The sequence below is a fragment of the Notamacropus eugenii genome, chromosome 3 (assembly GCF_028372415.1).
Source record: "Notamacropus eugenii isolate mMacEug1 chromosome 3, mMacEug1.pri_v2, whole genome shotgun sequence".
Classification (NCBI taxonomy): Eukaryota; Metazoa; Chordata; class Mammalia; order Diprotodontia; family Macropodidae; genus Notamacropus; species Notamacropus eugenii.
Window position 1 is genome coordinate 449,802,001 of NC_092874.1, and position 24,288 is coordinate 449,826,288.

Below are 24,288 nucleotides of genomic sequence, written 5' to 3' on the forward strand. Positions count from 1 at the left end.
ATGTAGATCTTTCCCTAATCTGCAATTAGTCTTAGAAAGTTGTCTGAGACAACTGAGAATGACAGAGACTTCTCTGGGTTCTCATAGCCAGTGTGTGCCGGTACTGGGAACTTGGACCCAGGTCTTCCTGAATCTATAGCTGACTCAATGCCCATTTCTCCATGAGCCTGACTCTCTCTACCTCTAGGTAGAAGGAAAGATGCATAAATGCATAAATAAATAGCCTACATAAATAGAGAGTAAAATACAAGGTAATAGTGCCCTAACCACCAGGAAAAGTAACAACAAGGATGTGACAGTAGTATGTGAGCCTGACCTTGAAGGAAATGAGAAGGAAGTACATTCTGAGAATAAAGAGGCCTTCAACAGAAGAAGATAAATTTGGAGAAGAGGAAAGTTTAAGGGAAAAGATAATAAATTCTATTTTGGATGTGTCAGGTGTGACGGGCTAACAAAACTTCCACGTGGAATTGTCCAGTAGGCAGTTGATTTAGAAGTATGGTTCAAAAGAGAAATTAAGGGATATACAGATTATACACACACATATGAATGTGTACATATATAATATACATACACCTATATATACATATATGTATATATATGTATATACTTACATATATTATCTGCATAAAGGTGATTATTGAACCTGTGAAAATTGATGAAACCACCAAGAAAAAAACATGAGAAGAAGACCCAAGGGAGCACCCTTACTGAAGTAGTGAGAGATGGATAGTGATCCAGCAAAAGAGATGTAGATCACTTGGTACCAAATACAGCTATCCTTTCACTGTACCATACCACTGAGGAATTTCATGATGGATGTCCTCAATTTTCTCAATGACATAGAAATGAGACCACATGCTCTGATGTGGAAGGAGTTAGGGTAGCATAAAGAGCTTGAGTAGAAGGATAAAGTTTGAACAACCAGCTGTAGAGAGCATGATAAAGTTAATCATAGAAGAGGAAAATAATTACCATTCAGCAATGAGGACCAGTTGAAATTAGAAAAATTAATTTGTGGTGGGAACCACTATGTCTTCCCACGGCATTTACCAGCTAGTGAGTAAAAACGGGATGAAGTTGATGGTTAGGGTAGCCCAGGGTTAAGGGATGAGAAGCAGGCAAGGAATTCAGTGGTACAATGATCATAAGACAGTCCATAGTTACATTGGTTGACTATCTGTGGTGAGGGTCATGAAGGAAAGAAAATGGGGCAGAATACACCTGGTAAAGAGAGAGAAAAGGTAGAAGTAAAGGTATTTGAAAGTCACGTGAAGAATGAGGTATAGGTTTGGGAAGCCATAATGAGAAAAGAAAAACCATTTTCTTATAAATTTGTGTTTATTCAAACATGCGCTGAGCTCATCCATGCTTGGTATCTGTGAAACATTCCATTAGGCAGCAGTCACATAATCATGTTATTGAAAACTTTACTATCATGGAAAGTATATGACGATCCTGATTTCAAATCCTGGCTCTGCTACTTGGTAACTGGGAAATCTAGAGCAAATCAGTGACTTCTAGGGTGCCTTCCAACTCTAAATCTATGACGTTATGACTTCTCCAGGTCTCAGTTTCTTTATCTGTAAAATGAGGAGATTAGACTTACTTTTCCAAATTTACGAGTCCATGGAAGGACAGAAATTATGATTAGAGATCATAATACAGGATTCCCCAACATCTTGGTGCCATTTTAAGTTATTATAGTTTAAGCTATAAGCAGCTTAGAAAAGCAGCAGGAATCTGGAGATACCCTGTTTACACACTGACGCAGTGACCACAACATAATCTACATCCCTGGAAGGAGAGGACCCAGTAAAAGAATTTGAACATCTTGGCTGTGGTCCACCCTATACACCTGAGACACCAATATTGACATACATGTGGCCACTCTTCTGAGCCTTTTTTTTTCCATTTGCAAAATGAGCATGATAATACATATCCTTGAAGAAATCTGAGCCCCTTTGAGAAAGCCATAATGAGAAAAGAACTGTTTCCTGCTAAACTTGTGTTTATTCAGACATGCAATGAACTTATCCATGCTCCGTATCTGTGAAGCACTCCAATAGACGGTGGTCACACAATTATGTTATTGAAAATTTTACTGCCCATCTCACAGCCCAGTGGGAACAGTACAGAAGCTATTGGCCCTTGGACCAAAGAAGCTTTTCAAATACATTGTCCATCTACTTTTTTTCCTCTCCTTTTCTGGCTGTCCTAAAACAGTGCCTTGATGTCTCATTACCCTTTGAAAAACACGCAGGTAGGAGAGGGATGTTCAGAGTTACACGCATTGAGCTGTGTCCACTAATCCCTACCGCAGAGGATGTTACAATCCAAATGTTGTAAAAACCGCTTTGGCCTGAAAGAAAAACTGGAAGAAAATTGGCAGTCATCATCACCCTTGACTCCAAGTGCTCAGTGCTGTTTTTCATCCTTAACATAATTACATACGGGTTTTTTGATAATGCATAAGCATTCACAAAGTAATTTTCAGGGTTATGGAATATTAGTGCCTCCCTTTGCTATATTTCTGTGGGAACCTGGTAAGTACCATTTATCAGAGATAGTGACAATTGTTTGGTGCCATATATTTTGTTAGTCCTTTCCTGTACATATTCTCCCTGGGGTCCTCAGTTTGACACCACGAAAGCCTCCACACAGACTGAAAAATTACAGCGAAGGGAGCTTTCTCTCCAAGGAATAAGATGTAGTTTTTTAGCAACACAAGTACATTTAGAAAGAATTTAAGCAAACTTGTGTCCAAGTAAAAGTTGTCCCAAGGAACACAGGCAACCATCATATGAGATCTCTGTGGCCTTGCTTGGCAGGCTTATGGTAGGATTATTATATAAGGTGAAAAGTGTTTTAAGCATAGTCTCAATGGGATTAGACTGCTTTTAAAAAAAATCAAGCATACCTACGTATTTTTACATCTGTTTCTAAAAGACACAGGTAATGTATATTATTATTTAAAGGATGGTTTCCAGATGTTCATCTCTGTTACTCACAAAATTAGAGTAAATGGGGTAAAAATTCAACATGAGAATTTAGGTAAGAGACAATGAAGAGTCCCTTAGCAATAAAATTATCCAACTGGTCTTTAATAATAGAATGTAGACCCCAATTTATAAGGAACCCACATAATGTATTGGCATGGTTTCTGGAAGAATACTTGAGCCATAAAAAAACATTGTGAAAAACTTGGAACTTTCAAAGAATCTGTAGGTTCCCACATAGAGGAACGGAAGTGGTTGTGAAAAAGAGGAGGGGGTTGCTTATAGAACTAACCCAGGGACAGATACTGAGGTTTACCCTCCAACCAAAACTAATTATTCTTTCCCATAAACATTCACTTCATGTTACTATGAAACCTGAAATTCTGACAGTTAAAAATTCATATTAATAAGTATCCTCTTTTTAAAAATATTTCTCTCTCTCTCTGGGGATTAAAGGAAAGTCAGTCACTCATACATTAGTATGAATTGGTTCAGTCAAATGGCTTTCCCCCAGATATCTAGCTGACAATTTCTATACTACAAGAATAAAAGTTTTTATTTCAGGAAGGGGGCTTTCAATCATGTTAGAACATGGACAACTTTGAGGAAGTGAGGCATAACACTCTGCCAAGGGGAAGGAGAAAGAATTAAGCCAATATGAGGGCAGTGTAGGCTTGGGTGAAAGAGCTCCCACTGGTGAGCATGCCAAAAACAAAGTGTTTCTCCAACAGTTGTCAAGAGCTCGTCCAGGAAAACCAGCTCCCTTTCCTCTTGAGCCATGTACAGGGTCTGAAACTCAAGTTTCAAGTACTTAATACAATAGTGTAGCTACATTGTGAGTACGGCTTTGAGGGGTCTGGAATCTCAACCCACATTATATTGGTATTTTTATGTACTTAACTGCCTGTCATTATTTTTCGGTGTTGGATGAAAGAAATGGACTGCTCTCCCCAGTGCCTGGAATATACTCCTGCATCATCTCTGCCTTTCAAATTCCTCATCCTTTTTTTGTTTTGTTTTGTTTTTGAGGAAAGCAGAGTTAAATAACCTGCCCGGGGTAACACAGCTAGTAAGTGTCTGAAGCTAAATTTGAACTCACGTCCTCCTGACTCCAGGACTGGGTGCTCTATCCAGTGTACCACCTAACTGACCCCCCCCCCCCGATCTTTTTTCAAATGCAGCCAGCTAGCTCTGCCTAGCTCTTAAAGCTCTCAGAACTCTCTCCCTCCTTTTGTCCTAGGCCCCTTAGTCTGGATTTCTGCTTTGGCATCTTACCCCACAAACCCTATATTAGTCATTTTGCGCTTATTAATGTTTGAGGCCAAGGACTGTTTCATTTTTGTCTTTGGATCACCCCCTCCTAACTCAGCATCTGATACAGTAGGTATAGAACAAGCCCTTGCTAAATCAGGAGCATAGATTTTAGATTTGGAAGGGACCTTAATGGTCATCTCTTCTTGTCATTTGATCAAAGCGGAATTTGAGTCCTGTGGAGATTAAATTACTTGTTCAGGGTCACAAAGGTAGTAAGAGATAGAGCTGGGATTTGAACCCAGGTCTCCTGCCTACAAATCTAGCCTCTTTCCATTGCATCAGCTTGTTGAACTGAACTGAATAACTTTGACCAAGCCATTCTAAACTCAATTCAAATCAACATCGCCAAACTTAAGAACTTGCTATCTACAGAAATCATCCTGAAATTTCTCTGTTTCAACTTCGTTGACCTACACTTAGAGATCAAATGTATCATTAAAGATTAAGCTTCTAATAATTAGGGGGTAAGGTTTAGATGTCAGAGCTCCAGCAATACTTGGCTAACACTCTTCCCATGGAAATGTCTAGACCTATGTAATTTGTAAATTATTTCATTCATTAAGCTTCGGGCTGAACTCACTGCACAACGTCTAAATTTTAGATAAATTATCCTTCCCCCATCCTCTATCCCTGGAGCCAACTGTGAATTTGAAATAAATTAAGGCCAACAGGGCTTTTTTGAATGGAAAAAAGGGTTTTATTTCTGGCCTAAATCAGGCCCTCAAACCTTTTCCTTTCCATGTGTAGTTTATCATCTTATATTGCTTCCAGTGGAATCTAAGCATTAATTAGTTTGAAAACATAGGTGTGATATTTTTTAAAAAATGAAATTAGTGCCCCTTTATTTAATTAAACAAAACTATAAAAGTTGGTTTGTAGCCAAGAGCAAGATTTATAGTGGCCTGAATTTTAAATGAGATGAGCACTTTAAGCTTAGACTGGCTTGTACACTAGTTATAAAAGTGATTGTGATGTAATAATTAAAGGTTGTCATCCAAATAAACACTTTCATCCACGCTCACAAAGAACATGGTATTCTCTTCCTGTCCACATGTTCTCTTTGAAAATGCCCCAACATCTCTACCATTTTGAAGACATTAATAAACTAAACAGTGTCTGTGGGGTGGCAGCCAGAAATGGTGAAAGGCTTTGAACCCGTGCTGGATGAAAGTCTAGTTTAGAGCAGGAAAGATTTGGGAGTAAGGGAAATGGGAAAGAAGAGATACAGAGAAAGAGAGAGACGTAAATAGAGAGACAGAGATAGAGGAGAGAGAGACAGAGACAGAGAGACAAAGAAAGAGACAGAGTGGGGGGAGAGAGAGACAGAGAGAGAATACAAAACATTTAAGCATTTGAGCAAGCAAAACTATCCCTATTCTCAAATAACTTACATTGGTGTGTGTGTATGTGTATATATACATATATATACATACATATGTTCACACATACACACACACACGCAAGGATTTTTAATCTTTTCTTGAGTGTGTCCTGGGCCCTTTTGTCAGTTTCTTGAAGTCTAAGGCCATCTTCTCAGAATGGTGGGGGGTTTTTTAATGGATAAAACAAAATATGTGGGATTACAAAGAAAAAACAATTACATTGAAGGAGTTGTCAATAAATTTTTAAACAAGTTCCAAGACCCCATGTTGAGGAAGATGTAGAGGGGAGCAGTGTCCTAGGAGGAGGGCTTTGGACAAAGAATTTAGGGACAGTAATGATTGGAATTAGCCATAGGGCAATTGATTGACATGTCCCTTTTCTAACAGTAGTAGATTTGATTTAATTATTGTTTTTATAGCTAATGTTGGAAAGAGGGGTATGTGTGGCCTGGCATGACATGCATGGTGGTGACCAGGAAGTGGCCTGGTGATCCTTAGGTAAAGGGTTAGGTAAGGTGAATGTTCACCAGAGTATTTGAAATTTGGAAGAGGGGGAAGAGACTTGTCCTTTTTGGCCCCTGTGGTCAGGAATGGAAATGATGGATGACAGTCACAAAGAGGAAGACCTGGACTTGGTGTCAGGAAATCCTTCCTCCCAATCAGATCTGACTTTAAGTGGAATGCCTTGCTACAGTAGATGGTGAACTCCCCCTTTAGAGGGCCTTCAAGCAAAGGCTGGGTGACCCCTTATTTAGTGTGCATTGTAGAGAGCACTGCTTTTCTGAGATATGTTGGACTGGACGGCCACTAGAGTCCATTCCAACTTTGAGATATTGCAATTATATGATCCTAAGGAATTGCAGCTGCTCCCTTAAAAGAAGCTGCCTGGGTGAGGAACTGATCACACACTCGTTTATTTTTTCTAGCAAAACTTTTCAAGGTTGAATGACAGTAACAGTAAAAAAAAGTGAGATCTTGCTTGAAAATAATCACCAAATACACTACAGCGTCTACATTCCTTAAACAGAATCAGATCATCTCCCAGGGTTCTCAACCTGGAGTCTGCAAACTTTTAAAAAATATCTTTATAGGGGGCGGAGCCAAGATGGCGCAGTGAAAGCAACGACTCACCTAAGCTCCTGGAAAAACTCCTCTAGATATATCTGGGGGGAGAGTCTGACCAGACTTTGGAGGTGTAGAATCCAGTGGGAGACGGACTTTGACAGATTCGGAGCCCAGGCTGGACTGGAAGGTCCACGGGAGGGATCTGTTCCGCGGGGGTAAGACCCCGGCACACAGCGCAGCGTGGTCAGCGCAGCAGGGCGAAAGGGACCTGAGAAGCCCGAGAGTGGCGGGCGAAACCAGCGGAACAGGAGACAAGCCAAACCGAGCCGGTGAGAGCCGCTGAGCGCCTGACATCAGCGCAGCAGCCCTTGAAACCTTCAGCCTGAAGACTAAACTTTGGTAAGTCAACTACTTGAACTTCCAGGAGCTAGGATGGCGGAGTGATCAGTAAATGCTCTCTCCTCCCCCCTGATGACCATGAAAAAACCATAAAATTCTTCCCCAGATAAATTCTGGATCAGCGGGAACAGCAGAAGGGGGCGGGTGGTCTCATAACACCAGAGGCTGGAGAGGTGGCAAAGGGGGATTCTTCCTACCGTGGTGGAGGCTATCTGGAGGGACAGACGACCCAGGGCAGAGAAAAATTCGCACTGAGACCCAAGCAAGCCTCAGCCCGGGAGACGAGCCCCAGGAGGGGCGGGAACACGCATTAGCCTCTAGGCGTGCCCCAGCCCTCCAGGGGAAAGGGAAGACAATAGGGAAGCTGGGATCAGCATCCCCGGACCTTGCCTTTGCCTCAGGCCAGCTGAGGAGATATCCTGAGACCAGACCACACCTCCCACACACCTATCAAGCTAAACCCAGGGTTGATCTGGGAAACAAACAAAAAAAAAAAAAGCCTGCTTTTAGCCTAGACAAACATCAACTCAACTTAAAAGATCTGTATCTTCTGACTGAAAGAACCAAAAGCTACAACACTCAGCCAACATCATGAATCGGAAAAAGCAGACGAAAAGTGAAAAAACCATAGAATCTTTCTATGGGGATAAGGACCAAAACACAAACACCAAAGAGGTCAGAGCTGAGACTGTACTTCCATCTGAAACCTCAGATGGGACTATGAATTTCTCGCAAGCACAACTAGATTACCTGGAACGTCTGAAGAAGGATATAAAAGAAAAACTGGCCAATGATTTTAAAACCATAAAAAAAGAATTCACTGATGAGAACATCAATCTGAAAAAGAAAATTGAAGAAATGGAAAAGGAAGTTCAAAAATTAACTGGAGAGAATAATTCCCTAAAAGGAAGAGTTAATCAAACGGAAAAGGAAACTCAAAACCTAATAGGGAAAATTGATCAGATGGAAAAGGAAACCCAAAACCTAACTGGGAAAATTGGTCGAATGGAAAAAGAAGTACAAAAATTAAATGGAGAAAATAGCTCCTTAAAGGGAAAAATTGGCCAGATGGAAAAGGAGATGCGAAAGCTAACTGAAGAAAACAATACGATCAAGATTAGAATTGGGCAAGTAGAAACTAATGAGTCAATGAGGCAACAAGAAGCAGTCAAACAAAATCTAAAGAACGAAAAGATAGAAGAAAATCTAAAATATTTAATTGGAAAAACAACTGACCTGGAAAATAGATCCAGGAGAGAAAATCTAAGAATTATTGGCCTGCCAGAAACCCATGATGAAGAAAAGAGTCTGGACAATATCTTCCAGGAAATCATCAAGGAAAACTGCCCAAAAAATATCTTTATAACTGTTTTTCAGTGCAACTGGTTTCCTATGTAAAACAGAGGAAGGGTTCCATAAGTGTCACCTGACTGCCACAGGCAGGGATCCATGATACAGAAAAGGTTAAGACCCTCCTGATCTAAGCAGAAGTCAGATAAAAGCTTCCTGCGGAGAGCTATGAGAAAGACGATGTCTAGCATGGTCTCTTTGTAAGATGCTGGCAGTAATGGATTCCCTCCCACCATCTGTTAAGCAAAGCTGATATGACTTGAATCTGATGTTGCCTCCAGTGGTTTTCCAACTGCCAGGAAGAAGACTGAAATTAATCAGGTCCAGAGATGCCATAACCTGGCAGAACCAGGGTGGCTTCCTATAACAGGTAAAAATAGAATTTTTCTAACAATATACAGCAACCCACCCTAAAACCAATTGAAATATGTTGTTGGTTAGGTGATGTAAACACCTCATAAAAAGTAAAGTTAAGTGTATTATTCAGGATTAGGTCTAACCTTGGAGGAGAGGATTATTTTGCTTCAGTCGCATAATTGCTTATCTCTGCTAACCTTAATTTGCCTGGGAGGACCTTCCCATAAAAGGAATTAAGGTCTGTTGCTGTCTTGTTATATTGCAACAGTGGAACTTCCTTTGAAATGAAGCGATGGCCTCTTCACCCTAAGAGCACCTAAATCTGAAGAAGACATCAGGGGGGCTTAGGTGAATAACTTCTGAATTTAACTTCTAGTAAAAATGCAAAGAAAATTAGGTTTGCAATCAGCATTTCTGTCTCCAAAACATTCCATTTCCTTGGTCTTAGGGCTGCGTAAACGATTTCAAAGCAATCTGCTCAATTGGGCGAGTTAATGATATTTAATTTGACCAGGCCAAACTTGACTTGCCTTGCATTTTTTCTGTAACTGCAGGCATCGTAACTGCTTTGTGTAATACAGATGGGGTGCTAAGACAAAGCATAAAGGTTGTCATGTTCGGTTGGCTGATCACATGCACTGAAGTCATCACCTCTTGGAGGCCTTCAGTTAGGTGATTCCAAGCTGACAATGTAATAAGTGTTATGAGTACACGGTAATTCAAAACAAATTTGACTGTGTAGATAGATGTGTATGCCTCTGAACTCCTCTCACTTAACTACCGTTTATTTGTGTGTGTATATGTGTGTGTTCGTGCGTGCATGTTTAAAGAGAATATGATATATCCTGAACTACCCCCATCAAGTTGTTCAGAGAACAGAAGCCAAGGTTCCTAAAGTCTTTCTGACAGTCTAGGACAGAACTCTGGTATCTAGTCATCCTCAAGAGTTTAAGCTGAAAATATTTATGTGCTTATTGGTGTTTAAAAAAAACTATAATGTGGGTCAAGAATCACCCTTATCCCTCCCCAAGAAAAGCCCTTCTTCTAGTATCAGTACTCTCTCTCAAAATATACAGAGCTTCTTTGTTATATGGGTAATAGATTTGGGGCAGAAAGGACACTGGAGGCCGTTGAGTACAATTTCTTTATTTTACATATAAGGAAAATGAAGTAAAGAGAGGGATTAAGTGATTGGTCACACATCTGCTAAGTCCTGTGGCAGGATTTGAACTCGAGTCTCCCTGACTCCAAATCCAGTGCCCTGTATACAAACTGCACTGTACTTCATTAGATGCTGCCTCTCTTCATTTCTTCTGGATTGTTGTGGTGTCAATCAGTAAGAAATTAAAAGAATTTCATAGCACTTTGCATCCTTTAAACAAGATGCTATGTAACTGCGTCATGGTCTTCAGAATGGGAGAAGAGTGAGAATGTGTCAGGCTCAGCTGATACGTTAGTTTTGTAGAACTGCTTTTTTTTCCTTTTTCATTCTTTGTTTACAAGGGATGGCTCTTTGGGATAGAGTATGGAGAAACTATTTTTTTGGAAACAAAGATGATATAAAAACAAGATATATAATTTTTTAAAAAGAGACATTTAGCCCCTTCTAGCTTAATATTATACAATTCTATGAAGTATATGAGAGATTACAAGGCCCTTGGGACATTCTTTAAAATATATATACATATATATATATATATATATATATATATATATATATATATATATATATATATATATATATATATATATATATATATATATATATATATATATATATAGTGTCCTTCTCTACCAGTGCCAGCACATAGTAGGAACTTACTAATAATTTGTGAATTGAACTGAAATGAATTTCATTTAGCACTGTAATAAAATCCTGTACTATATTTCCCATAGATTACTCCATATGGTTGATGGGATGCCATGACCATGGTTTGTGCACAGCCCACAACATAAGGCAAAGCTTGGTGTTTACCTTACGTTTTTCCTCTAAACCTTCAGTAGAGTGATTGCTACCTTGCTGTATTGTCTCAATGCCATGGGAAAATACACAAAAGCAAAAGTGATTTAAAGGGGTCTTACATGGTTTTCATCCTCAAATGGCTCAGAAAACAGTTGAATGGTTTGCCAAGTCTTCAAAATGGTGCTATGGTGCCATCATGAAATACTCTCTGGCTCACATTTCTCCTGCCAGGTCTTCCATGCATGTCTTTCATTGCCCTGTTTAAATTCATGCTGGATGATTCTACTGTGAGTTTGCAAGCTGTAACTCAAGGAAGCAGCAGCTGGACTCAATTTGATATAGAAAACGGCTTGATCAAAGAAACGCTGATAATCAAAATAGAACTTTGACAAATCAGCATTTTGCTAATCCAATTAGGTAGATGGATCAGCCATTGATATGACTGATGTGAACTTGTTCAGAGTCAATTTTATCATCCATCAACTGAGTATTCTGAGGCAGGGTGAACTGTAAATATGAAGGAGATGCAATATGAAAAGAAGACTATTTTAAAATTATAATAATAGATGGTATTTAAGTAGCACATTAAAGTTGGCAAAGAATTTTACCAAATATTCATTTGTTCCCTACACACCCCAGCAAAGCAGGCATGACAGGTATTAATTTTCCCTTCCTACGTAGACCTAGAAACAGACTCATTAGTAAATGTTCCAGTGATTTCACCAAGGTCACATATCCAGTAAGTGTTAGGAGCAGAACCCAAACCCTGGTCACTTCTGACCCCAAGGCCAACACGTATTCCAGGACACTGCAAGAATTTGAAAACTGTGGTCATGCACAATATAAAAACCAAATAAGAGTAAAAATAATTAAAAAAATAGCAAGGACTGCACACATTTAGATGTTTTGAAGATTCCAGATCACTTTGTTCATAACCCTGGTGGAAGGTGGTTAGTGCCTAGCACTAGTGGGCATTTATTAAATGTTTATTGATCGACCCACTAGTGAAACATTGTTATTACCATTTTACAGCTGAGGCCATTGAGGCTCAGATGGTCCAGCAACTTGTGGTTTTAAAGTAATGGAGTCAAGATTTGAACTCAGATTCTCTTGATTCGCTTAGTGAGTAAGCTCCATGAGGCATTAACTGTGCTTGCCTTTCTATCCCTAGTACTTAGCACAGTGTTTGAAATAGCAGATATTTAATAAATATTTATTGATTATTACATCAGGCTCCCTTTTGTTTGGTAGGAGGAGAATTCTGAGCATACAATAAGCTACTGATAAATATTTTCTAATTAAAATTTTCTTCTTGTGAACATAGCTATTGTCCACAGGCACAAACATTAAAGAGGCTCGTACAATTTCTGTTATGTACAGCTTTTTAAAAATGTTTATATGTATAATTGAGCAAGGTAGAAATAAAACTGCTATATGGGAATGTATATGGGATGAGTAAAAGGAGGGATTGGGAAAAAAAGGATTTTTTTTTTCCAAAAAGACTTTTAGGAAATTTAAAGAGCAGTTCTGCTAATGTTAGGCTGTGAAAGGACAGAAATTGTTTCTCAGATGTGCAATTCTGCTCCATGAAACGTCAAATGAGAAAGTATTCGGTAAATACAGAAGATGAAAGCCAACTGGCCTGGTGGATTTATACTCATACGATATCCTTAATTATGCAGAAATTTCTGTATTCGAAATTTTACTGAAACAAAAGGTATTTTGATTGTGTGAAATACAGCAGTAATTTGCTCCTAAGTTATCAGATGAAGGCTGAGGTGAGGGAGAAGCAGATCACGGAGGGACATGCTATCATTAGCCCTCGTGGGACTTCCCTGACATTGTCTTCTCACCCTAGTGTAGTGTTCAGTTCCCACATTCTGCCTCATTTTCCAGTTTCCCTTATCTCTCTCCAGTTTCCCCTCCCCTTCCTATCTCTCTTAATCTCCTCACCCCTTGTTCCTAACAGACTCTCTCCCTCTATATCGCCTCTTCAAGTTCCTTGCAAAGTAATACTAATAGTTAACATTTTAGATAGTGCCTCCCACATGCCAGACACTGTGCTAGGATCTTTATAATTAGTATCTCTTTTGGTCCTCACAACAACCTTGAGAGGTAAGTGCTATCCCATTTTACAGATAGGAAAATTGAGGAAAACAGATTAAAATGACCTTTGTGACCAGGGTCCCAAAGCCAATAATGCCTGATGCCAGATTTGTGCCTCGATCTTCCTGCCCTAGCCCCTGTCTTCTTTCTGCTACTCCATCATAGTTGCCTCATAGGTCATAGGATAATGGGATCAGACATCTGCCACTGAAAAAGACTTTAGAATCCATCTAGTGATGAGATTTGGGGACCAGATTCTAATCCATGCACCTCAGTTTATAAATGGAGAAACTGATGCTTGAAGTCATAATTAAGGTAATAAGAGATAACAGCAGGATTTGAGCCCACATTCTCTGGCTAGTCATTGCTTTCTGTTGTGTCACACTTCAGATAAAGCAGGGCCCACCCCCACTACCTGCCTGTATCTTTCCCTCGTTCCTCCACACTCCACAGCTATGGGCCTCTGAGCAGCCTGAGTAGGAACCTACACGCAGTCTTGGGCTCCTGATAGCCCCTCAAGATTCATTTATTCTGTGACTTGAGAGGTGACAAATTTGGACAATCACCATCCCCTGTGACTCTGGATGGACGGATTTCCGTGGTGGAGCCCTAAGCTTATTTACTGGTACATTCACACAGCTCCTTTTGCCCAAAGCCATCACCAGTGAAAGTAAATTACTTAAATGGATTGAATCCAAATCATTAATACTTACTCTGCTGTTGCAATTTAGTTAAGGCTTCATTAAAGGGAAAGATCCTATCATCAATTCTTCAACCCAACTGTTATTTACAAGGCTTTCGTGCAAAGTTGCCAATTCAGAGTTCTCCTTGTCCCAGTAGGCCCTGAGCTGATGTATTTAAGAGAAAGCAGAAACACAGCTGTAGGAATCAATGTCCATGTTCTGCTTGGACAAGTAGAAACAGAAGGAAACTGCATCTTCCTCACACAGACAGCTCAAGCAACTTGCAAGCTTTTTAAGTAAAGGAAAGTCATTACAAACACAATGTGTGCCAAATAGCATCCACCAAGTGCACTAATATGAAGAATGAGCTTATAAATTATTATAATCTTGAAAGACTTAGCCCAAAACTTCCTTAGTTAAAACAAATACCCTTCAGTGTTAAATGACTTTTAGGGAACATCTTGTTCATCCAAGAGAATTAAGGAAGCTAAAGAAATTCATGGCAGGGACTAGTTGTGTGGTGTATGATCACTACATCATCGCTTTCCAATTTTGTGGAAAACATCATTTCTTGGAAGATATTTAAATAATATAGAGTTTGACAAAATATCCTGGAGAAGGAGGAAGAGTCAGAAAAACTGAATTTATGTCCTGATTTTTCAACTTTCTAGCTATGTGGGTAAATAACCCCTGAGCCAGAGTTTTCTCAGCTGTTACACAGGGATATAACTTTGTGTTACCTAACTCCATAGTGTTCTTATGAAGATCAAAACCCCTACTTTATAACTGTGGATTTATATGTGTGTGTGTATATATATATATACATGTATATATATATATACACATATACGTATGCATAAATGTGTATGCATATATATACACATATATGTGTGTATATACATACATATATGTGTCTGTGAGAGAGTGTGTGTGTGTGTGTGTGTGTGTGTGTATTGTAGTTAAGCCATCCATCCATGCATATCACACCCCATCCATGCTTGCCATACCCTATATCACTCTTGGCCATGTTTGGGACCCATTTTTTGTGTTTTCTTTTCATGAATTGCCTAGATGCTGATGGAATATACCACCTGTCCATAAGTTACATCTTCCTCTTGCCCCATGACCAATATCCTATCATATTTTCCAATCATCTTTTTCTCAGATGACGTTTTTTACCCTACTTTTTTTGCATAATCCTTCATTTGTAATGGGTTTCAGCCAGCTCACCCATACAGTGCACCTCTCCATTCCCCTGTGGATGATCTTCATCTTCAGCAGCTGTAGTGTTCAGTGACTCAAAGTGATATGACATTACTGGAAAAATAATGGTGTTAGGCCTTTTTTCAAAGAAATGCTTTATATCATTAAAAGAACATTACAGTTTCCCAAAGTCAGTCCACTCTTTCTGTTCAATGTGGGGCCTGGCTCATTATCAATATACAATGTATAGCCAGGAGATACATGTTTATAGTAGCAGAAATTTAACAGGTTTCCTCTTGATTCATAGCAGGGAATGGGAGTGTTAAGTTAATAAGCTGCTTACACAAGTGAACCATTCTCTGCCTAAATCAACAAACATTTACTAACATGTGCTGAGCATTGTTCAGAAAGATAGAAATGAAACAGACCCTACCTTCAAGGGGGATGCTGTCTGCCCCAGCTCTAAGGTCTGAAGTCAGTATATCCAGTTCATTATAATGAAATGTTCTGGGATTTAATGGGGAAATTAAACTTACATCCATATAGCAGGGCCTTTCCATACACCTGTTGCTGCTACCTCACTTCTCCCCCCACCAATATTTTGAATTCTCTTGGTTTATATTTTTATAAGAAAATGCAAAAATATACTAAAAGGTAAATTCAAGGTGTAGGAACTAGGATCTCTGAGGGAATCGGAAATGGTCTGTTGTAGGAGGTGGCATTGAGCTTAGCATTGAAGAAACCAAAGGATTCTGGGAGGCAAGGGTGAGAGGGGGTACAGTGCAGGCAAGAGTCCGTGTAAAGGTCTGGAAATGGAAAATGAATGAATGAACACGAATGAGTAATAATAAGTCACCTACTCTGACTAGAACAGAGACAGTATGAAAAGTTGTCATGTATAATGGTACTGGAAACCAATTAGAGCCAGATTGTAAAGAATTTTAAATATCAAACAGAGGAGTTTTTATTGTATCCTCCAGACCATAGGAAATGTGAGCTTCTCAGACCTGTGCTGTGGGAATATCAGTTTGGCAGCTGTGAGGAACAGGGAATGGAGTGGGGAAGACTGGACAGGGAGGCCAGTTAGGAGGCTGCCACAATAAGTCAAGTGAAAGATGGTGCCTGGAGTCATGTGGATAGAAGGACAGAGATCCATGGAAGAGCTGTTGTGCCAATAGAATTAAAAAAACATTTAGCAACTGACTGGCCAAGAGCAGTGAAGGTGAGAGAAGAGTGAAGTTTATGGAAATGAAGTGACTTCTGCTAGCATACAAAATCAGGTTCTGCATCCGTTTATCCATCTTTAACTCTCTTGTCATTTAGCATCAATATCATGAGTCAGTGAAAAGAGTACTAGATGTGGGTTTAAATCCTCCCTATTCCACTGCCTACCTTTGGGTCCTTGGGGTCCACTTGTTCAAATGCAAAATGAGGGGTCTGAAGTAGATAGCCTCCAATGTCCCTTCAAACTGTCAATCGTTGATCCTGGAAACACCAATCAAATACCTACTGCCTTCTACACCATATGGAACTGTCATTTCTAATGATCAGTGAGAAGACCAGGTTAACTCTTCCAATAATCCACCATTTCTGCTAGCCCAAAGGTGATGATTGTGAATGATATTGCAGAGAACTGAAAGAGATAAGATTATAAGCCACACTTCTGGGGTTTTTTTTCTTTGTTGTGATCACACTTGTGAAAAATGAATGAGAAATGACATCCACAGGGGTTTCATCACTGGGTTAAAGTCCAATTTTGTCTCCTTAACTGTTTTAACAGGTGAATGGGAAAGACTTATCCAAAGCAACCCATGATCAAGCTGTGGAGGCTTTCAAGACAGCCAAAGAACCCATTGTTGTTCAAGTCTTAAGGCGGACCCCTCGAACAAAGATGTTTACTCCTTCACTAGACTCCCAGCTTGTGGACATGGGCACCCAGACTGACATCACCTTCGAGCATATCATGGCGCTGACTAAGATGGCATCCCCCACCCCACCAGTGTTGGATCCGTATCTCTTGCCTGAAGAGTAAGTAATGAAACCATAAATTACTGAAAATGTGACTTGTTATATTTATTACATCATCAAATCATTACAGCTTTATTTTTCCTTCCATGTGGAAAAAAAAATTAATGCTTCCTGTAATTCTTCTTTGAGTTGCTTCTGTTTAACTTTATTGTTTATAGAGGCAATAAATTGTAGCCTGCTCTGAACTGTTCCATTCTGTTCCCACATATTAATTACTTTATTATAACCCTGAAGCGGAGTTACTCACATTATATTCTAGGAGCAAAATTACTTACAAGTGTTGTCAGACAAGCTTCAGAATAAAATTTAATCACTCCAAATGATAATTTGAGGATTTTTGTAGTTACAACTCAGAGAAATGATCTTTATTTGTTTAAAGACATATGCACACAGTATAAAAAGACCCTGAAGGTGATAGATTCTGCTTTCTTTTGACTCTGTTTCAAGCTTGCATCCATCTTACATCGATTTGAGCCCCACATGCTAATAACCCAAGTATCTGATTCCCATAGATGGATATATGACACTTAACACTGCCCACTCCCTCTTTCTGCCAAGGTCATTCATTTAGAGCTGAAAGGGACCTCAAAGACCATCTGATCCAAAAACCTCCTTTTTACATATGAGGAAGCCGAAGCCTGCAGAGGTGCAATGATTTCCACAAAGTCACATTGGAAGTACATGGCCGAGTCAGGATTTGAGCCCAACTCTCCTGAGTCTTTCCACTACAAAAGTCCCAAGGAAGACTGTCTAGGCTAAAATAATCACCAGGTTGCTTAGGAAAAATGAAATTTTGTTATTTTCATGACTCAACAACTTGTCTACAGCAGTATCATTGCTTCTTTATGATTCAGTTTTTCAGCCTGTTAGAGAGAATAAATTGTCATACATTTTACTTTATATATTTTGAGAAGGGTAGGGTCCCAGCAGGAAGAGACAGAAAGAGAAATTCCATTTAAAATAACTGCAGACATTATAAAATACTTGGAAATCTACCTGCCAAGTCAAACTCAGGGACTATATAACACAATTACAAAAAAATTTGCACACAAATAAAGACAGATCTAAACAAGTGGAGAAATATTCATTGCTCATGGGAAGGTCCAGCCAAAAGGGCAGCTAGATGGTGCAGTGGATAGAGTGCTTGGCTCGGAGTCAAGAAGACTCATCTTCATGAGTTCAAATCTCGTTTTAGAAAATCACTAATTATGTAACTCTGGTTAAATCACTTAACGCTGTTTGCTTCAGTTTTCTCATCTGTAAAATGAGCAAAGGAAATGGCAAACCACTCCCATCATCTTTGCCAAGAAAAGCCCAAATGGGAATCTCAAAGAGTCAGACATGACTAAAAAGTGACTGAACACAAAACCAAGACAATATGATAAAAATGACAATTCTACCTAAATTAATTTACTTATTCAGTTCTATACCAATCATACCACCAAGAATTAAATAAAAGAATTCATCTGGAAGAATAAAAGATCAAGAATGTCAAGGAAATCAATATAAAAAATGTGAAAGGAGGTAGCCTAGCAGATTTCAAGCATTACAACATAGTAATCATCAAAACAATCTGGTACTGTCTAAGAAACAGAGTGGTGGATAAGTGTAATAGACTAGGTACACAATTCTCAGTAGTCAATAACCATAGCAATCTGGTGTTTGATAAACCCAAAGATTCAAGCTTTGAGAATAAAAATTCACCATTTAACAAAAATTGCTGGGAAAGTTGAAAAGCAGTTTGGCAGAAACTAGGCACAGACCAATGTCTTATAACAGTTAGCAAGATAAGGTCAGAATGGGTAAAAAAGAAATGATGAAGCTTAAATTAGGAGAGCATGAAAAATTTGGTCTATAGATAGTAAAGTTCATGACCAAACAAGAGGTAGAGAGGGTCACAGGAAGCAAAAATGGATGATTTTGATTACATGATATTAAAGTTTTTGCAAAAACAAAACCAATGAAACCAAAATTAGAAAGAAAACAGGAAACTGGGGAAGAGGTGCTGATAAAAGTCTCATTTCTTAATTATATAGGGAAATAAGCCAAATTTATAAAAATAAGCAACATTCCTTAACTGATACATGTTCAAAGGATATGAATAGGCAATTTTAGAAGAAGAAATCAAAGCTATCAATAATCACTTGAAAAAATGCTCTCAATCACTATTGATTAGAAAAATTAAAATTAAAAGAACTCTGAGGTACCATCCCATACTTGTCATATTGGCTAACATGATGGAAAAGGAAGATTACAAATGATGGTGGTGATGCAAAAACAAAAACAAAAAACAAAAAAACAAGGACACTAGTGCATTGTTGATGGAGTTGTGAACCAGACCAACCATTTTGGAGGCCAATTTGGAACTATGCCCAAAAGGCTACAAAGCCATACATGACCAGCAATACCACTACTAAGTTTGTATCCAAAAGGGATCAAAGAAAAAGGAAAAGGACCTATATGTACAAAAATATTTATAGTAATTCTTTTTGTGGTGGCAAAGAATTGGAAATTGAGGGGGTGCCCATCAATTGGGGTGTGGCTGAACAAGTTGTGGTATATGATTGTGATGGAATATTGTTGTGTTATAAGATATGACAAACGGTGGTTTCAGAAAAATCTGGGAAGACTACATAAACTGATGCAAAGTGAAGTGAACAGAACTGGGAGAACAGTTGTACATGGTAACAGCCATAGTATAAGAATAATCAACTGTGAAAGACTTAGCCACTCTGATGAAGACAATTCCAAAAGACCCATGATGAAAAATGCTATCTACCAGAGAGAGGACTGGTGAATTCTTGAGTGCAGATTGAAGCACATTTTTTCCTGTCTTTATGTTTCTTGCCTTTTTTTGGCAACATAGTTAATATGGAAATGTGTTTTACATGACTTCACATGTATAGATGATATCATGTTACTTGCTATCTCAATAGATGGGAAAGGGGTGGTAGTGAGGGAGAAAACTTGGAAACGAATATTTGTTTTTAAAAATAAACGTTGAAAAAAGTTGTTTTTTTTTTAAAGAGAGAAGGTTAAGGAGTAGTGGGGGAGTTAGAAGACTCTGGCTAAAGAAATGTTCTTCAGAGTAGACCAGCATCTGATCTACAGGTTATAATAATCTTAGTTGCCCAATACACCAAGAGAGGTTAAATGAATTGCCCAGTCATAAGTCACTGTGTGTTTGCTACAAGTCTTAAACCCAGATCTTTCTGATTATGGGATAGCTCTCTAAGCAGTGTGCAGTACTGTCTCTCAAAGGCCCACTATAGACTAAAATTGAATGTTAGTTCATTGACCAGCATGTGCTTTGATGCCTGGGCACAAAGAAAAGGTTCTTACAAAAATTTCAGAGAAATATTGACCTCTGCTACCATACTTTTATAAGTTCGCTAGCATTTGAAACATGGGGAAACTCCTCAGTCTTCTGGAACTTGGTGGTCTGACCCAAGTGATGGAAGTTTTGAGGGGGAGGGTGGTCCAGAATAACCTTTGAGTTTGGCGAATGGCCTTGCTCCTCATTGCTGACCAGAAGCGTCCTTAGACATTCAGCTATTGAGCTGACGGTGATGGGATCCTTGGAAGTGAATCCCGTCTCCCAAGAAAAGTTGCTTTTACATGAGTCTGACTCCCAACCCCCAGAGGTTGATTTGGAAATGTCCAAACAGCCTCAGAGGCCAGATTTATCCAGGTTCTCGGCTGTAAGGTCAGAGGTCAATATATCACATCCGTTACCGTACAGGGTTCTGGGGTTTAATGGAGACCATTAGGCTGATGACTGGATAACAGGGACTAGTCACACACCATCCTCCCTGCTAAAAGCCCATAAGCATGAGTAGTAGGTTTGCCTAATAAGGCCAGAAAATTGAAAGCCCTTGCTTGTTTAAATTGCTTTTCACTTCTGGCTTGGTGTTTCCAGTGTAAGTGCTTGGGAAGCAAGAAAAGGGCCAATTGATTACAGCATTAACCTGGGAGCACTAAAGATCTGGGTCTTTAGCCAGGCTGCTAAGTCCGTATAATGGGAGCAGCTGTGCCAGAACCCTGTGTCCATATCACCGTCCTCCCCCATACCTTGGCATGATTCTGAAAACAGGTGCCCTCCTACCTGGTAAAGCCAGAGCTCATTGAGAAAGAATGCCACACCAGCTGGAGGTGGGAGAGGTGAAGATACCTTGGCTCCTCTTGCCTCTCATTGTGGGCTTCCCCTCCCTTTCAGAAACAAGATGAGCAGGTGCTGGGCTCCCTGTCCCCATGGCCCTGACTCTTGAAGAACTCTCTTCATGGTGTTACCAGCCTCATGTATGGGTTTCATGAGTCTCTCTATATGCAATGAGACTACATGGTACAGTGGAACTTGGCTGTCGTCTTCACTTTCTGTGTGACTTTGGACAAGGCATTTCACTTCTTGGGTCTCAATTTCCTCATCCTAAGGATTTTCAAGGTCTCCTCTGCCTCTCGATCCATGATCTGATAGTCCAGATTTCCCTCAAAGGAGGCTCCTGTTCTCCTAATACCCTAGCAGTGTTTTGATGATAGCTGCATTCATGGTGTCTAGCCCAGAGAAATGTGGTGAAACTGAGAACAGAGGAAAGCTTTAGGCTTGAGTACCTGCCTCGGGCCAGACAGCTGTGGGCGCTCTCCTATTTCAGAGCCCTTCCTCCTCTGGAATATATCTTCCTGGAAGCCCAAATAGAGCCTCCTAATTACTAGGCAACCCCATGTTGAATCTAAATGATTCAAGATTCCATGATGGAAAGTACTTCCTTTTCCATCAAACATCCTTGAACGATATATGAAATAGTGCCACAGAAAGGAAGATGAAAAAAATAACCCTTACATTTCCATTTGCAAAGAAGTGATCACAGTGCACTGTCATGTGTTTGCCATCACCTATGAACAGGATTAATGAAAATGATGCTTGAAATAGCCCCCTAACTCTTGCTTCATCTTCTTAGGCATTCATCTGCTCATGAATACTATGATCCAAATGACTACATGGGGAGCATCCATCCGGAGATGGACAGAGATGAGCTAGAACTGGAGGTATGGCCAATGTCCTTTTCTCATCCAAAAGATCTAGTATCCACTCATGAGCTATATGTTTAAAGGAAAATATTACATGTGCCATGAAACCTGTGTAATTTATTTTTCCTCCTCTAAAAGAAAAAAATAGAAATAAAAGTTCTAGTAAAGCAACTCCAAAAGGTAAGATTTGATGTTGTTGTTTGTGGTATAAACCAATCAAGCAATAAGTCTTTATTAAGCTCTTTCTATGCACGAGGCTCTGTGTTTAGCACTCAGAATGCAGTGAGAAGGCAAAAATGGTCCCTGGCCTCAAGGAGCTGACATTTGAATAGAAGAGGTAACTTGTACATAAAAAGGTACGTAGAAAACATCAAAGGAGAAGGTGTGGGGCAGCCTTAGAAGGGAAGGCATTTAGTATTTGGAGGGCAGTGAGTGAGGGTGGGAGAATTTGCAAAGCCTCCTTCAAAAGGCACTGAACTGTATCTTGAAGGAGTATGGGGATTCTCAAAGGTGGAGGTGAAGAGGGAGAACATTGTGGTCCTTAGGACCACCAGTACATCTGCAGAGAGATAAAGCATCACCTGTGAGGAGAGTACCATTGAAGGGCTAGTATGTCTGGACCATTAAGGATATGGAGGAAAGGGAGTGTAAGATTGCTGTAAAGCTAGAAAGACACCATGTTTTTCAAAGCTTTGAATGTCAAATAAAGGAGTTTATAACTGATCCTAATGAGGTAAAAAGGAGCCATTTGGAGCTTATTGAGTAGGGGATGTGAAATAGTCAGGTGTATGCTTTGGGAACATTCTTTGGCAGCCATGGATGGCAGGATGGATAAATGTGGAGATTATATGGACTGCTTATGCCTGACCTGTGGTGGAGCCTTCCAAGCTCACATTGGCCTGATCAGTCACTGTCAGACATACTGTGTCTTGACTCCAACGGAGCAATGTCATTGTGGTCCTTTTTTTGAGAACAAAGGATGAAAACAAAGTGGAGAGAAGCTTAAGGTAGTAAAACCAATCAAAAGGCTGTTACAGTAGTATTCATGAAAGATGGGGAGGGCTCAAGAAATTTGGTAGAGAGTGAAACTACAAGCTTTGGCAACTTCAAAAGTCTTCCACTCTTCATATTTTTGCTTCCATGTTGCCTAAGTTAAAGTCACTACTCACTCTTATATAATTCTCTCTCTCTCTCTCTCTCTCTCTCTCTCTCTCTCTCTCTCTCTCTCTCTCTCTCTCCCTCCCTCCCTCCCTCCCTCCCTCCCTCCCTCCCTCCCTCCCTCTCTCTCTCTCTCTCTCTCTCTCTCTCTCTCTCTCTCTCTCTCTCTCTCTCCCCCTCTCTTCCCCCCCCCCCTCTCTCTCTCTCCCCCTCTCTCCCCCTCTCTCTCTCTCCCTCCCTCCCTCTCCTCTCTCTCCTCTCATCATAATTTTCACCTTCCTTGCAGGACAAAGTCTCCTTAGAAACCTGACCAATGTGATCACCAAATCTTCCCTTGTGGACTAATACAAATGTCATCTTTCAATTACTGTTTCTCAATCTGTAACTAACGATTTTTGCTCTTGGAGTACATGATAGAAATTACACTCAGAAAAATGGGAGTCAGAAGGATACTGTCTCCAGGAGGGACCAAGCTTTGGATGGATAGTTCGCATATTGTGGCATCTGGTAGCTTCATATTTTAATCACTTATTCTTTCTAAGGAGGCACCAAGCTCACCTTAGCTTATGAGAAGGACCTTTGATTTCATAGATACCAGGAACTCCTGCTGAGGAAACTCTTTCTGCCAATGTCCATCAGCACACACTCTGCCACTTAGTCTTAGAAAGTTGCCCAAGGCACCAATGGGATAAGTGGCTTGACCAGGATGATAGAACTAATTATGCGTCAGAGAGAAGATCCCAAGGCTTCCTAATTCTGAAGTTGGCTCTTCACTGGTGAGACATTCCCCCAGTGAACCTCTATTCTTATCATGGTATGAAGCCCTTTTGAATGTCATAGTCACAGATAAGGGTTTCCTGTAGAAATATAAATTATAAAAAAAGAAATATCATAGAGCTAGAAGGGGCATCAGAAGCCATCTAATCCAAGTATCCCATTTTAAAAATGAAGAAACTGAAGGCCAGAAGTTGCCCAAGGTCACACAAGTGATAAGTAACCATCATATTGAGATTTGAACCCAAGCCCAGCCAGTACTTTTTCAAATGTTCCTCACCATTCTAATGGCCACAAATGACTCCCATAATGGTTTCTATATACTTTTTAGTAAATTTGGTTTTCTAATAAATATTTAGTCAATAAGACCTTTAAAACTGATTTTACAGAATTATGCCTTTTAAAAAGGTAAAGCAGATGAATTATTTCTGTACCACTCAGAGCCCAGCCACTTGGAAATGGTTAACATTTCATTGCATTTC

General features: G+C 39.7%; 1 protein-coding gene across 4 annotated transcripts in view; it reads left to right on the top strand.

The window, feature by feature from the left end:
- The window catches only part of PDZRN3 (PDZ domain containing ring finger 3), a 283,606-nt gene that overhangs the window by 237,345 nt on the left and 21,973 nt on the right, over nucleotides 1–24,288 (top strand). For all 4 annotated transcript variants that reach the window (XM_072598655.1, XM_072598654.1, XM_072598656.1 and 1 more), the window contains 2 exons: nucleotides 16,602–16,849; nucleotides 21,805–21,892. In XM_072598655.1, coding sequence (XP_072454756.1) covers nucleotides 16,602–16,849; nucleotides 21,805–21,892 — 336 coding nt within the window. The remainder of the gene's footprint in view (nucleotides 1–16,601; nucleotides 16,850–21,804; nucleotides 21,893–24,288) is intronic.